General features: G+C 41.5%; 2 protein-coding genes across 5 annotated transcripts; one reads left to right on the top strand and one right to left on the bottom strand.

The window, feature by feature from the left end:
• Positions 1-466: 466 nt before the first annotated feature.
• REXO4 (REX4 homolog, 3'-5' exonuclease) lies at positions 467-4,970 on the top strand. The gene is made up of 8 exons (XM_072352702.1): positions 467-712; positions 961-1,415; positions 1,674-1,829; positions 1,991-2,184; positions 2,559-2,647; positions 2,968-3,042; positions 3,717-3,791; positions 4,518-4,970. Exons 1-8 carry the CDS (start codon positions 536-538, stop codon positions 4,608-4,610), a joined length of 1,314 nt encoding a protein of 437 aa, XP_072208803.1. The 5' UTR covers positions 467-535; the 3' UTR covers positions 4,611-4,970.
• Positions 4,855-16,447, bottom strand: STKLD1 (serine/threonine kinase like domain containing 1). Of its 4 annotated transcripts, XM_072352700.1 has the most exons (19): positions 15,758-16,447; positions 15,576-15,671; positions 15,078-15,122; positions 14,681-14,755; positions 13,908-14,012; positions 13,401-13,471; positions 13,091-13,206; positions 12,519-12,631; positions 12,266-12,426; positions 11,971-12,101; positions 11,250-11,333; positions 10,228-10,344; positions 9,518-9,652; positions 8,765-8,893; positions 8,218-8,346; positions 7,185-7,313; positions 6,550-6,687; positions 6,134-6,213; positions 4,948-5,240 (listed from the first exon to the last, which is right to left on the bottom strand). In XM_072352700.1, the coding sequence occupies exons 1-19, from the start codon at positions 15,770-15,772 to the stop codon at positions 5,193-5,195; spliced, it is 1,917 nt and encodes a 638-aa protein (XP_072208801.1). In that variant the 5' UTR covers positions 15,773-16,447; the 3' UTR covers positions 4,948-5,192. The 4 variants fall into 4 exon arrangements, with proteins under 4 accessions (XP_072208799.1, XP_072208800.1, XP_072208801.1 ...); XM_072352698.1 differs by lacking the exon at positions 6,134-6,213 and having other exon boundaries at positions 4,855-5,240; positions 15,758-15,894; XM_072352701.1 differs by lacking the exon at positions 11,250-11,333 and having other exon boundaries at positions 5,110-5,240; positions 15,758-16,412.
• Positions 16,448-16,475: the final 28 nt, after the last annotated feature.

Here is a 16,475-nt window from a genome sequence, read left to right as displayed (position 1 = left end):
GGGGTGATTAAAATGCTTGGTCTGAGGCATCACGTGGAACGGAAGCAAAGCATGCAGAGTTTAAATAAACAGGAGAGATGATCGACTGCAGAGGGGGACAGTCGAGGGGGAATTGAACTGCTGTGGGAGGATTTACAGGAACAGCTGGAGGGGGAGAGCTTTTGCACAACATTTGCAACTTCATTACAGCCAAGGAGCGCAGCGAAGAGAGCAGCTTCGGGCCAACTACAGCAGCCAAATAAACAAGGAGTAATTTGTGCGGGGAAAGGGCTCTGATATGTTGAACTCTGCGTTCCTGCTCGCCAAACCTCAGCACAGCCAGAGCCCCAAGGGCGGGCTGTGATTCGGGGCGATGTCCCGCAGGCCGCACACCCCGCCCGCACAGAACCCCCGTGTGAAAGCTCCTTGCGCCGTAGGGTTCACCCCGCGGTTGGCCACCAGGGGGAGCCCGCACAGTCCCAGCCCCGCAGCGGAACGCAAAGCTCGGAGCGCCGTTCCCCGCCGGGCGCTGCACCGTTCCCCGCCGTGGTTCCGCATGGCGAAAGCGGATCCCGAGGCGGCGGCCGGTGGGAAGGGCCGGAGGAGGAAAACCCAGCGAGGCACCGGGCAGCAGGCGGGGATGGCCGCGCAGAAAGGCCCGAAGGTGACGACGGTGGCGGCCCTACCCCGCAGCCCGCAGGAGTTCTCCTCCAACTGGAAGGCGCTGCAGGAGGTGAGGGCGAGCCGGGCTGGCTGCCGGGCTCTTCGTTAACGCGGTTCCACTTTGGGTGTAATCGTTTAAAAAGACTTTTTATGTCTAATAATAACCCGCGGGGGATGGGGCGTTGCGGCCAGCCAGAGCCCTGCTCTGCTTCAGCCCTCAGAGCAGTGATGTCGGGGGAGAATTGAAGATGATGATCAAGGAGATAATCTCTCTCTCTCTCTCTCCTTTTTTCCCCCTCTTTTCTTTGGCCCTTTTAGCTACTGAAGCAGAAGGCAAGCGCCTCGAATGAGACCCTGCCTTCATCTCAAACATACACCAAGAAGCAGCATCCACTCAAAGAGGGAAACGGCCATCAGGTTCCAGCTGGCACTGGGGATCAAAACGTGTTGAAACCCAAATCCACAAATAAAAAGGACAGGGGTCCGAATGCACACAGCCCTCCTTTGGCCAAGGTGAAACCCAAGAAGGCTGCAACTGACAAGAATTCAAAGCCTAAACACACAGATAAGAGGGCCAAGAGTTCCACTGATGGCGACGCTCCTATGGCTGAGCCCAAAGGCAGGAGGGCTGAAAAGGACAAGAATGTGAATGGCACCAAAAGCGATGGGAAGGGCTGCAAAGAGAAAAGGAAAAACGGCTGCATTGAAAAGGAGAAGAGCGACGTGAAACATAAGAAGAGGAAAGCTGAAGGTAAAGCAGAGCAGCCCAAAGAGTGAGTACTTCAGGCATCAGCACGTGCATATGGAAATGTGTTTTAGGAGGCGTACCAAGAAGTACGTTCCAAATAGCTGTGCTCTTCCAGGCTAGCTTGTGGGCAACAGAAGATGAATAAATCTGCATAGATAACAGCATAGACTACTTTTCAGAGAGCTGCTTTCTTGATTTTAAAAGATCAATGTGCTTTTTGTACACGGTAGAGATATGCTGTCACTTTAAGACTACTTAATGCAGTTAAATTTGTACTTACCAGGCCTGACATCTGGTTTGATGATGTTGATCCAAAAGATATCGAAGCAGCAATAGGACCTGAAGCAGCAGAAGTTGCTAGAAGGAAAATGGGACTTGAAACAGGCCAACCCAAACGGACTTTGGAGCAGGTGCTGGTTAAAGAGAAGTCTTCTGGAGGGTGAGTGGTGTTCCAGCAGGAGGCATAGCAGCAGAGGCATCAAGATTAGCTTCGAATGACTGCAGACAAAAGTTGAGCTGACATCTGAGTCTGCTGCTCGCAGCTCTGCTGTGTGGTCCCTGTAAAGAGATGTGTCACTGAGTTGTCTTTTTCTTTTCCAGCCTTACAAGAGCTGTAGCTATGGACTGTGAGATGGTGGGAGTGGGACCCAACGGCGAAGACAGCATTGTGGCTCGTGTGTCCATTGTGAACCGGTTTGGAAAGTGCATTTATGACAAGTATGTCAAGCCTACAGAAGAGGTGACGGATTACAGGACAGCTGTTAGCGGCATACGACCTGAGCATCTAAAGACAGGTAGGAGCTCTTTCCTAAAGTGTCCTTTAAGGAAGGCAGGTTTAACAGGCTGCCACAAAATCCTCCTTGGCTGAGCTTGGAAAATTGTTAGACTTGTTTTGAAAAGCCGAGTGGTGGCTAATATCCCATTAGAAATATACCTGTCAGTTATGGTATGGAAATAATTCAGAAGTTTGCTTCCTTTTATTGCTGTGCTCCTTCTGGAAGGCTCTGTGCTCTTGTAACAAGCTGAGGGTTGATTGTACAGCACAAACTTGTGTAACCACAGTCCCAAAAGACATAATGCTGTCTTCATAACAAAGATGCCATATATTGGTTGTAGGTTGCTTAGATGTTTTGTGTGTCTAATGTCGAGTGTTCCATTTCATCTTTAGGTGAAGACTTTAAAACAGTTCAGAAGGAGGTCGCTGATATCTTGAATGGAAGGATATTAGTTGGGCATGCATTACACAATGACCTAAAGGTAATATGGCTGCAGATTTGTTGCTATGAAGACAAAGCTCCAAACACTGAAAATCAATGAATTTATTATTCATCTTCCTGGATCAGTCAAATAACACACCTAAACTCATAGGAACTGCTGCTTTTTAACTGTTAGCTCAGTTTCTTGTCCTCTCTTGCTGTACCAAGCGTAGCCCTGTTTGCTGGCACACCAAGTTCTTCAGCTTGCACACTGATCTTAATAGCATTGATTTGGATACTGAAGAGCAGGAAGCTGTGCATTCAGCTGTATTAGTTTTTGTGTAGCAGCACTCTTTACGCTGGAAATGTGATTTCTTTCAGGTCTTATTCCTTGATCATCCTAAGAAGAAAATGCGCGACACGCAAAAATACAAACCTTTCAGACAGAGAGTCATGGTAAGAAAGTGATGGAAAGGAGTACCTTGATTAACTGACACCCGAGCTGCTGACTCCCAGCTTTTAGCCCACTCACTCCTGTGCTTGCCTCACTTGTCCCCATTTCTTCTTTTCAACCTGAAACAGAGATATCTACTTTTTGTTGGTTGAAAATACCAATCTAACTGAATGCTTGGTTACTGTTTGAAGTATGGCAGTGTTACTTTGTTAGCTGCAAGTATTACCTGTAATACCTCTGCACAAGGTTCAGCAGTCCTCCTTAGCACGTACATGGTCTTCATAATGCTCTTCTGGAATAGCAAAAGAAGATTTGTTGTAGTAAGTTATAGTTACAGTTATAGTAAAGACATGGGATACTCTTAATAGTATCATTTGCACATGGATATTAAAAAAATAGATGGTTTCAAGTTTCTACTTGGACTCTAGAAGTAAAAGCATAGGATGTATTTTACTTTTCATAACTACATACTCTGTTTTTCACAGTAAAATACCTCAAACCTAAACCTTAGGGTTATGGGACTACATAGAAAATCCTCTAAGCAGGACAAACAGATGTGCATAAGCCTTATAATTCATTAATTCTCCTTGCCAGTTCACCAAGGCAAGCTGTATATATATACACATACATAATTCAAGCAGTGTGATAAAGCGTGATTTAATCTTTATATTTCTAGTGCGCACGGCCATCGTTGAAGCTGCTCTGTGATAGAATTCTAGATGTTAAAGTGCAGACATCAGAGCACTGCTCGGTATGTATCTCATCAATGTAGCCTTTCATGAGTAGCTTGACAACATGGTACACTTTGCTTCTGGGATCAGAGTTCATTCTGGAGTCCCATGCCTTCATTCTGACCTCTCAATGGAAGTCAGCAAGCTCTGCTTGGATACAGTCATGTAAAAAGGTTGCTCTCTAAGTCTTCTTACACTCCATACCACTTGGATACTTTACTTTCATAAGCTACGTTTGTACAAGTCATCTGTATTTTTAACTACTGATTCTTGTTATTTTAAGAGCCCCAGGGAGAAAAGTAATGTCAAATTGCTTACATTAAAAGCAGCACACTGCACTGTTGCGCTGTGATGAAGAGGATAGAAATAAATGCATCAATAGTGAGAGCCTGCTCTCAGCAGTGATATCCTCTTCTCTTATCCACTGAAACACTGAAGCTAACAGGTAAAGGAGTTGAAAAAGTGAGCAAGTTGTGCAGGTATCTCCAAGATGCTGTAAATCAAGACTATTTTCTCATAATGATTTTCCAAGTCACAATCAGAGAGAACACTGCACAACATTGTAGTGGGCACCTTACGTGTTCACCTCCCTCCACTAGTCAGTCAAGATCTGAACATAGAAGGAGATTATGAAACTACTTGAAAGGATGTATTAAAATGAAAGATTTCACTGTTTATGAACAATAACTTTAAGTCATGTCAAGCCATGTTTTGTTAAGTTAAAACTCTGTTCTGTTTTCTTTCAGATTCAGGATGCACAAGCAGCTATGAGACTGTACACCTTAGAGAAAAAGAAATGGGAAGCTGCTCTTAAGAACAAATCTAAAGTCAAACCGTGAGACTTGAATGATTCCACACTGTGTTCTTTAACTGCATTTGCTGCTTCACTGTCAGATCCCAGGCAAATTCAAGGAGAGCTGCTCAGAACTAACAGCAGCAATTTCATACAATAGTACAAACAGAAACCCAGCACAGTATGGCAACATTCACATACAAGAATACTGCTGAAGTATCCCTTTTCTGAACAGTACACACACGTAATGGCACAATACTTGTAAATGCCTGCATTTGTGAAATACTTCATCAGTAATTGGAAAGAAAATAAATATTAAATGAGTAATAAAAAGAGAACGCTTTTAAATTGCGATGGGTGCAGGAAGAAGCTGATACTGCTTTACTGAAACTGTCAAGACTAAAACCTTTATTTTGGATATTTTTGAAGTCTACAAAGTAAGGCAAGCTCTTAAGTATTGCTATTAGTCTCACAGTTGCGGTAACTAAACACAGCATAGAATCAAGTATTGTTAATGGCCCAATAGTAATCTTCCTGGTGAGAAATATCTTGTGAAATACTTCAGGATGATCCAGGCTTTTATATCTGAGCCAGAAGTCTGCAGGCCTTGTTCTTATACAGAAAGCTTTTACTCCTGTAGTCTCAAAAGTGCTGTGTCCACAAGGGCCATAATCTCCTGGAGAGAAAGATGAGAACTGATTATAAGACTACTTTGTTGTTTCAATTATTTTTGTACTTCTCTATTAATAAAGAACTGTGTTTAAACAGTTAAGCCTTTAAAACAAATGATGTTTTAAACACATGGGGTTTGATTCTGCAAAATCCAAAGCAGTTGTAATTGCCAGACTGAATACTAATGCAGTTTTAATAACCTAAGCAGTGGAAAGTAGCAAGGTACAAGTTTCAGAGAATTAGCAGTTGCATGCCACACAGCGTACTGCTAGATTAAGAGATTCTGCTCTTGTCTGTCTGCTTTGTCTGTTATCATGGAGCACAGGGAACAACAAATTGCATTTGCAACAGAGGGAGCATTGCTGCTTTATTTTTGTGTTTTTTTTAAATGCACTAACTTACAGCTTCAGCTTTCATTAATGTGCTTCAGGCAGTGCCTGCAGGAGACAGTGGAGAACAAGTTTGTTTGCATCTGTCTGAGACAATTTATGTGAGCAGAATAAATGTATAACTAAATAAAAAGGGTTATAAGACTACCCAGTTATATTGGCTTGCTGGGAAAAAGACACCTTCTAATTGTCTCATTGATGGCTACCTGACAGCAAGCCATTGTAGAGGAAATTTTACAATGACACATTAAATAGCTCAAATAACCTTTCTGTTATCTGTCAGCCATTTCTGGTGTTTTAACAGGTTTGTTTGTTTTTTTTTCCCCCATTATGACTGTGTTGGAATTTAACTTTTAACCCTTCAGGCAAACTATCAGAAGTGTATTTGTACAGCTTCAGTGTTCACGCAGTTCTGTAAAGTTCTGCAGTATGTAACTCCAACCATTTCAGAACGACAACGTCTGTAACATTAAGCAAGCACCCGTTATTGTCAGTGACTTCTGCGTACCATGCTAGATGGAAACCGGCTTTTTATTTCAACCAGCAGCTTTTCCATTTGCAACGACACCATTTCTAGTATAATGTCATCTAGAATATAAATGATAAAGGATAATTTATGGTTTCTGGTATGACTTCCGGTGGTTTTAGCAGGGACTGAAGGGGAGCAGAAAGGAAATAGATCTACATAAATAGAATGTAAAATGAAGTTGGAACATTTGTACATTTACAAAGGCATTTGCAATTATTCAGTGACAAGAATGGGATGAATTCACAATTCCAGTTCATCTTCCCTTCTAAGATATATGTTAAGCCTTTCCAGAGGGCAGTTTCAATTTACCTGAGTAGCTACTGCTTCTTCACTAATTGTTCTTTTTCGGGGGAGGGCAGGGGGAAGAGATTGGACAGATGACACCACAGTCTTACCGTACTGAACCATCTCGTTAATCAGCACGCAGATACTTTCCACCACTTGTGGATCATCGCAGTAGAACTGGTAGGCATCTTTGATCAGGTTTATTCCACTGCCTTTTGGATCCGTTATAAATCTGAAAGCTGCTATTTCTGGAAGGGAAACAAACACTGCTGGACTAACTGGTAGCTGCAGACTGTGCTATTTGCTTTCTGGTCCCTTGCCGCTGACAGCACACATATAACATTCCTCCAGGAAGTCACATCTTTTCAGCCTTCCTAGAAGCTTTTCTGAAGAATATTTGGGCAAGTGAAGAACCATATATGCAGCATGACGTTGCATAGCAGAGGTAATATTTTCATATGTATTGTTTCTCTGAGCTCTACCCACTGTAAATAAAAAAGTGAGAACACTCAAGTTAATAATCAGACTGTGCTGATCTGCTTCTCAGACATGCATACCACATCCACAAGAAGAAAAAAAGTGCACTTCCAGTTTTACTATCCGTTTTCCCCCTTCTGCAAGAAAGGGATGATTAACAAAGCAGAGCAGATGATAATCTCAGTTCCACTATGAACTCTTGAACTGTACAGAAATGTTTATAACTGAGGTGACTTGCAATTAACAAAAACTAATTGTTCAATATTACCAGATAGCCTTAGAAGGCTTGCTAATGCCAGGCAGGCATTATTCACCACCAATGGTTTTTCCAGGTTCATCCTAAGTGCATCCATCAGAAGGGCTGTTGTGGGCTCATAGTCATTTTCAGTCAAAAAACCTTTAAAAAAAATAAATAAAAACATTAATGTTTTAAACACTCATCTCAATTTTTGCCTCCCGTTTTTGAAAGTACATTTAACTATGCATCAAAAGAAGGAATGGGTGTGAAAGCCCATATAACTGTAATATAGGCCTAATAAAGTCTTACTGTGAGTTCCTCTAGAAGCCTAGGAAAAAAAAATTCTGATACATCTTTGATGGCAAGATTTCCTTTCACTCTTCAAGCTAAAAGGGATGGAGAGTCCCAGACACTCAACATATTCTACTGGTTGGCACTAGAAAGGAGTAAAGAGTACACTGCTCAATGCATCTTATTCAGCTTCTCTTGGGGAAAAGAATGATAGGACTGCAGGGCAGTATGTAAACATATGGCAATATTCTTGCACGTGGGAGAAGCAGAATAGTATTGCAAAGATACATTTGTTTGTGTGCATGATGATAAAAAAAAGGTGCATGTTTCACTTTTTCATCTGAAGTGTTGCCAAATTTCAAATCAAATGGCCCAAAACAAACCTAAACAAAACCTGTATGTATACACACACCTTATAACAGCACGTTCAAACTAGTAGCACATAACAGAGTAACTCAAGTGGGATTCCTTGTCTCGAGAAAGGCCAGACAGGGTGCTCTGCACAACATAAACTGTTGTAGCTGTGGATCCCTGCAGTATCCACACATCAAAAGTATCTAGTTACATAATTGTCATGGTTCTTCCAAAACAGCTTCATTACTGTGTCAGGAGTGAGTACAAAGAGGGTTTATTAAGACTGTAAGTTTCTAACTCTGCTGCCACCTGCAGAGCCTGCTGAGGCCAAGCAGCCTGTACTCCAAGAACCAACTGACAGAAGTGCTTGGCCTTTCCCATCCAAAGAAGACAGTGAAAATACCTTGGGAAAACACACCTTGCAGTGACAGCACCCACAAAGCTGAACAGGCTGACTTCAGAACTGCTCCATTCTGGGGGTGCTCTTGAATGACTTTAGCAATAATGGGAACAGCACGTGGCAGCATTGCCTGGTCTACGCTGTTCCCTAAAATACCATAACAAAAAAAGAAATGCATTGAGTTGTTTAATCAAGTAATACTGTCCTAAGCAAAGCATATATGTCAAATTATATCAGTAAAACATTAATAGGTGGTGGCACTGGAATAACAACATTATTTCAGCACAGACAACAGAAAGGGAACGAATTCAAAATATGCAAATCAAATTTTACAGCATTACTAAATAATACTGGCTATTGAAGAAAGCTGAACTTCTCCAGGAACTACTTTGTCATTTAAATTATATTTGCACATCACAGCAGAAATCCTCCAGAAATAACATCATTTTGGACTGAAAACAGTCCACAGGGTGGGCATTTTGCAGGTCACATAAATCAAAAGGGTGTTTAGTCATGCAGAGGAAATAAAACACATCAAGTGCAGTTGTGCTTATCTTCCACTTACCACTCACAGCCAAGCTCCAGAGAACTGCACAGCTAGAGTGGCAGATCTGCTCATTATGAATAAAGCTTGGTAAAACTGACAGAAGATCTGAAATTAATCCAGCCTTCCTTAGATTTTCCGCAGCAACTTCTAGAGGACACATAAAAAGAAATCCTATGAAATCTAGCATATTTGTTCTGCTCACTGCCCTCACAACAGATAACTAACATATTTAAACAGCGATAACAAAAACAGTAAACATATCACAAGAAAGAAAAAAGAACACAGATTAGATTCTTTAATGTGATGTACTTAAGCAAAGTGTTTAGCTTAAGTGACTCTTTTAAACAGATTATAGCCAATCAATTTTCCTTACAGATCTACAATTGACAGAACAGAAAAGGAACAGAGAGGGGAGGAATTCCTCTACTCTTAAGCGTTTGCAACTTCTCAGTGGAAGTCACCTCATCAGAGTTGGGAAGCAGCACAAAGTTTAGTATTATTCAGTAACTTGTACAAACGTAGAACCTTCATGACACTTTGTACAAGTTACTCTGTGTAGGTTACCCCACTCCTGTTAAATCCCAGGACTATTTACAGAACATTCTTCTGATGAATGTTGTACAGATGCTGCAATGTGCCTATAAACACCAACATCTCAGTGAATCCATCAGTTTTGCATTTATCTCAGATTACATCACAAAAGTGGGAAAATAAGAATATCCCACCCCCCAAAAAAAACAAAAAAGCCACCCAAAAAACAGAGCAACTAACCATCAGCTGAAATCATCATCAGTAATGGGCAGATCAAAGAAAGAAACTCTTCATCTTTGGAGTGCCTTTTCAGTATCTCTAACAGAGAGTTGGTCACATCCTCACCCAGAACCATCACCACATCCTGTTCTAGAGCTGCCAAGCATTAAAATAACATGAATTTCAGTGACTTTGAATGAAGTTTGAATCTCCTGCTCTCTTCTTAAATAAAGCATTCAACTAACAGCATTTTTTCACATAATAAATCCTAAAGTTATTTCAAATCTTATTTTCTTTTTCCTGAAATATAACTCTTATTACTCTCAATCCTGTAACATAGTTATTACAGTGGTACGTTGCCAAGAAAAAGGCAGAAGGGACAATATGAGAAAGCAAGATGTATGTACTTTTATGCTTTGAAATTCAAATAGCAGAGCACTGAAAGTCTCTTACGCATAATAAGAAATAGATTCAGTAGCCTAAAACCAGTATCCTCGATTTAAAATTTACACTTTAATATAGAATTAATTTATATCTCTATATTACTCTATTACTCTAAAGAAAGCCCCTGAGAATCTAGGCTTTTATTAAAGCTGGATAACTTTGTCCATTACCTTAAATTTAGCCCCTGAAAATATTTCAGAAACCATCTCAAACTTTGTCTCCTACATGTAACACCATAAGAGATAAGCTGCATTACCCAGCACTTGTCAGAAGTCTCATAACTGTACCTTGACTAAGAATTCCAAGCAATAAATTGCAACCATCTACATGTATCTTGAAAGAATCTGTATGAGTCTTCATGGAAAAAGCAATCAATTCTGTGAGTCTTAGCAGATAGGGTAGAGCTGTGGGGAAGAGAAATAATTTGAGATAACATTCAGTTAAACAGTCAGTTGCTTAGATTGCTCAGAAGATGGTTATGCTTCAGAACATGAGTTTCAGTTTCAAACAAATTTGAGTCCCTGTGAATGATGGGTTATTTCAATACAACAACCTGAACCAAAGACAATAATAATCTTTTCTTCAGTAAGAGTGTTGAAAATGAATTCAACTCTAAAGGGAAAAAAAAGGTTACTCTTTTCTTACTGTTCTGCTCACAAAGAAGCAAAGTTGCTTCTGACATGTTCTTGGTAAAACCAGGCAAAGTATCTGCAGGTAGACCAGTATTGGGCGAATGGGCTCTCTGGCTGTACAGCACTCTTTCTCAGGAAGCAGCCCAGCTCCAAGAGATGCTCTCCCTTCAGTGCTCGGCCTTTATATGAGCCCAGAGGAGCTGCACCCTGGGCCCACCCCTTCTGGTCACAAGGGGAGCAAAGTGCAAACAATTTGTCTGTACTCCATGGGCAGCCACAGCCCTTCACCAGCTCAATCACCACGTTCAAGCCCTGACCTAACAGTTCCCCTACACTTATTAATTAAGATATTAAACACTTCTGTGTTTGAATTTGTTTATTATATAAATTACCTCCCTCAATTAATGTTAGTTTGACTATTCAACTCAGTTCCCAATCTAAACATCATTATGTTTCCAGTGCCTGTTTTTTCTTACACAGTAATATACCTCTGCTTCTCAACAAAAACTTTTACAAACAAGCACCAACACAGCCACCTCAATGAGTGGTCTATTACAGTATGTTCAAAAGATCAGAAAGAGAGCAATTTCACTATCATTGCTGTGAGATTTTTTTCTTCTTCCTATTATCTCAAAAGGCAAGGAAAGAAAAGTTCAAATAAACAAAGCAAACCTTACCACTTTTATCTCCTACAAAGCAGGCAAGGTGCTGCATGGCTTTATCCTGTGCTTCTTCTACGTCCCAGAAAGCCTGCATGAATTCTATGTTAAAAAAACAAAAAGGAAATTCTTCTCATCATTTGAAACAAAAATCACACAAACTTTATCTATTTATGTGCAAGACATGAATTCACATAAACGGAAATAATGCAGTTTGTGACTGTTGAAAGGGAAGCCCTTTTTCCCTAAAGCATCAATCATTCAATATTCCAGCATGTTATGTTCCATCCCAGTGATCTCCATTTTTCACACATATTTTGGGGAACTCTTAGAGTATTGAATCAGGCAGGGCTGGGGGCTTTAAATCACTCACATGGCTGTTTATATTAAGATAACCTCATCCTTGCTCATAAAGAAAATAGCAGAGCAGGTCTTTCATTGGCATAAATGGGCAAACACGGTAGCATACAGACAAAGTAAGCACGGTTCCCAAGTTTTCTGAGAACTTATTTCTGGCCCCATTTGATGTGCACAGAACTAATGGCTGCTAAGCTGAGCAGGTTGCAGACAAGACTGTACAGTGATTTTTCCACTAGAGAGCACGCCATTTCAATTTAAATAAAATGAAAGTCCAATAATTTGTTTTCAAGTAGAATACATGCTGACTGGAAAATTTACTGCTTTCTTTCCAACAAAAAAAATAGCTACTATATTAAATTTGTCTTATTTTCCTTATTACCTAGAATGCTTCCGATTCCACCCCCAAGGAACATATCTATTATACAGGAAGACAAAGTCTTCTTCTTTTTTAACAAAGATGAACCAACAATCAGCAGGCATTCCCCAATAACTGGCACATCGATCAGATCCCTAAAGTTAGGAGAAACAGAAGTAGCACCAATAAATTAGATCTGGTACGTTACAGAGAAAGTTCTACAGGCATCTCTCTTTCTTTTTTTATTAGCTTTGATTCCAGTCCTTTCAGTCTTTGTAGTTGGGGTTTAGGACACAAAAGGAAAACATCTCAAACTCACTTTGCTGTGGGTCTCATGTTGGACTGGATCTGTAGCATCATGCATAAAATTGGGTATAAAGACAAAGAACTGTTATCTGCTTTTTGCATTAGGGACGGAACTCTTTCAAGATGGCTGGCATTTCGTCTTATATCCTGCAGTAACAAAGTGATTTCTTCTGCCTGTAAATAGTACAGTAACAACAGAGCTTTACCACACTCGGTTACAGATGTTCTGTGGTGGGCTCATATTTTAATGAAACATTATTACATACATTCAAAGTAGAACAGGTCACCATGTCAAGTAGGATACACCCCAGAGACCAGATGTCAGACTTATCACTGAAAGAAAAACTGATTGCTTCCGGAGCCATCCAACACTTGTGATCTGTTGAAATAAGAATCCCAAGGTAATGTTGCTGACATTGTGCCATACACAGTGCTGCTTGTACAGGCAGTAGTTGTCTAAGTTATAGAGACATGTAACAGAGATTGGTGTTTGTTTGTTGTTTTTCTACTGTTGATATGCTGCAACAGAATGCAAGAGACACTACAACTAATAAATGATTTTTCAAGATGTTGCTGCTTATATTTCATGCTAAAAATGATTCCAACTGTATTTGTTGTGGAGGAGCTTTGAGATTTACAGTTTTCAATTGTGAATGCAGTTAATGCTACAGGCAAATATTCTATTCATGTTTTTTGAAGAACAGTAGTATAAATGTGGAGGAGGCGTAAGCTAGATAACTTTGTGGCTTGTTTTTTCTCCAAAGATTAAAAACATCCACCATATCTGAATCTTTTAAATGTATTGTAAAAGCAAAGCAAAGCAAAAAGATATATCTACTTTCTTGCACTCTTATTTTCCATTTCCATTCATCGGTCATAAGTGTTTCTGTACTGAAGTCACAAAGCTTGAAGGATGCTTCGCCAGTCATAAGTATGTTTGATGGCTTGAGATTTCTGCAATGCAAATATTTTCCGTCAGCATGTGAAATCAGATTCTAATGACACAGAACTACACATTTCCAGCATCTTCACACATTAGAAAGTAAAATTCACTTCTTAAGTGAGCAGCTGTACTGAGCCAAGAGTCTCAGAACAATGAATGAAGAACAGTGTGACCATCAAATAAAGAGAACAAGGTTTCTGCTCACCTATGGAATATATTTTGCTTGTGTATATAAACCAAAGCATCCACGATCTGTCCCAGAAACCTCAGAGTCACCTGTTGATGAGTATATACATGAAAGCATAACATACACAGAATAACATAACAGAGAATTTAGGCATTCAACAAAAGAGAATACCGTTGTTTGAAGTAAAGTCCCACCAATAAGGAAGTGTTATTTTCTCCACATAGATCATCACTGTGTGTGTTCAGCAAAAACAGTTATCTATATTTTTCTTCATGGGTGCACATGTAAAATGGAGAAAGATGTAATTCCTTGAGAACAAGCTACACAAAGAGTTAGTGTTACAGAAATGTCACAGTGATTAAGGACAAAGATTGCTTCCAGAAGTACCCTACAGCAAAACACTGTGCTTTGAAGGTCTTGAGGAAAGACCTCTGAGGTCTTTTAGAAAGAAAGAATACAGAGGAAGAAACATAAATGCAGTGAGATTCAGTCAGTCCAGCTAGTTGCCTCATCTGTACATTTTACCATATTTGCTATTTTCTCTTGCTTCTGCCTTTTTGTCTTGATCAGAGATGAAAGATCTGCTTGGCCTGAGTGCTGCATTACCAGACAAAGGAACACAGATGATATCTGTAATAAAACATCACACCAAGATTGACTAATTGCTTGCAGATAATGACATATCCAGTAATAAAGATTAAACCAAGGACTTGGCCAAGCTGGTAGATATGAAGTTCACCAAAACCAAGGCATCCCAAGATGTTTAATTTCTCACAAAGCAGACAATATTTACTTTCTAATATTAAAAACAGAGCATCTGTTGTTCAGAACATTATCAAGTATTTCTTATATGAAACCACATGGGACAATTCAAGTCAAAAATACATCATAAAAGTCAATTTCAGATGAATTTCATCTGAGCGCTAATTGTCCATGCACAAAACCTCAGGATTTTTACCTTTCTATAGAAGTGGGAATTTCCTTGTTTTGTTTTTTTTCTCTAACACGGGTTTGCTGGAGATGGAACAAAAGCAGCTTAAAATCACGTATGCATTAGAAAACAGGACAGAAGCAGTAGAAATTTCATTCCAAAATCTGAGCTAGCATGCAGTACTGCCATGTGATGGACAGCAATCCATTTACCTTCATAATTTTCACCATGTTTATTCAGAAATTAAAACACGGGTTAATTTCATACTAAACAGCCTTTTATTTAGCACCTTATACCAATGACCCCAACCACAGAAATGCTTACATGCCTACAACAGTAACCATAACTAATCCTAGTTAATTCTCACCTCATTATCCCAAGTCACAAACAATTCCTTGTAAGCACAGATGCGTAAATGATGAAGTTGTAGCAAACCCATTGCCTGCATAGCATAAACAAAAGAAATGCTGATGAAAAAAACAAACCCACATACTCCACTTACTTTAACCTATTTGCTGTTGTTGGAAAAGGTAACAGGAATTCAGCTTAGTGCCCTGTAGTTTTGTTTGTGAGAGTGAATGTACATATTCAAATATAAGAATGTTTAATAAACAAATTCTGGCCTGAACTCAAGCAGATGGCAGGGAAAACATCCCTGAGATCGTCCTGCCCCTTATTCACATACTTAATGCTCAGATAAAACCTTGTTCTGCTAAAGAGCTTGGTTTCCACAAGTGAAGCTAGTAAAGAAGAACTGCAGATACCTCCTTCAAGGCCTCATTTGCTTGCTTTTCATCAATGCATTCAACCTGCACCAAACAGAAGACAAAGTTGAGGTCGTAATATAGTGAAAACGAAACTTCAAGGCAGTATGATCTTGCTCAGATTAGAACTGACAACTGAGTACGAATTGGCATAAGTTTAAAACGATAGCTTGAATCTTTAATGATTGGAACAGTCTTGTATTTGGGAGATAAGCACAAAGAGAGCTATAAATGACTCTGTGACAGCAGGCCAACATTCTGCACTGTCAAAGCAGCATCATGCTTAGCTGAAAACACACTGGATAGCCCTACTTTCCACAGTTCTGCGTCGGTATTCTGGTAAGCTTTCTCAATATTCTGGTAATCTCCAGAAGTACTGTGTAAAGTGTAAGCTTTCCATGCAGCCAAGCTGCCCGCCACATTCACCTGTTGCTATCAAAAAGGAACACGGAGCACCACACAGATGGCGTCTTGTTTTCCTAGCAACCGCCCTCTCACCTGCTTTATTACAAATCTGTCCTTCGCGTTTCTTTCTGCTTTCAGCCCCGCTACCAGCACGGTTCCCAACGCCCCGGGCTGCAGCTGCTGCAGGACCTGAGGGGGACATAGATCACCAACACTCAGCCGGGCCTACGGCGGCACGCACCCCGCCGCTGCTCGCAGGGCCCTTGGGGAACCACCTCGTATTTCTCCATGGCGAGTTGGGCCCGGCCTGGAGCTCGGGGCGAAGATTGCAACGGGACTGTGCTGTAGGGCTGTGCTGTAGGGCTGTGCTGTAGGGCTGTGCTGTAGGGCTGTGCTGTGGGACGGACCCCGAGCCGCCGTTCCCGCCTGAGCTGAGGCGATGGCGGTTGGTCCCCTCACAGCGCGGGCTCGGCGCAGCACCTCAGCAGTTTTTGCTTGGTTTTTTTAAGAGCGGAAAACCTCTTCCCCTTCGTGGGGAGGGAAATTAAAAGAAAAAAGGACGCAACAAAGTGGGACAGGAAAGCCGCAGATGGCAGCACGGCCCCAAGCACTGCCTACAGCCGGCCCCGCGCGGAGGGACAAAGCCGAGCGGCAGCGGCTCCCCTGCTGCTTCCCGCAGCGCTATCACGGCTGAGGCGCGGCCTGGGAGAGGCGAATCACGGGCAGCTCAGAGAGGAGATAAGCAGCAGCGGGCATCCCGCCCTGCGCCCCGAGCCGCGCTTTTGGGCTGAAAAAGCAAAGAACGGCTTTAACGCAGCCCTATAAAGCTGTGGAAAGAGGGCCGCCCCGCCAACCACCAGCACCGTGAAATCCTGCTCACAAACCCCATCCTCTGAGCGGCCGCCGCGAGCCCTTTAAGCGCGGAGAGGCAGCGGCGGTGCCGCCCCTCCCGCCGGGTCCCGCCCGCCCCGCGTGTGTTGGCGCTGCCGCCCG

This window comes from Excalfactoria chinensis, chromosome 18 (genome assembly GCF_039878825.1).
Source record: "Excalfactoria chinensis isolate bCotChi1 chromosome 18, bCotChi1.hap2, whole genome shotgun sequence".
NCBI classification, from domain to species: Eukaryota; Metazoa; Chordata; class Aves; order Galliformes; family Phasianidae; genus Excalfactoria; species Excalfactoria chinensis.
The sequence above is the reverse complement of the archived record's forward strand: the minus strand, read 5'-3'. Positions and strand labels throughout refer to the sequence as shown.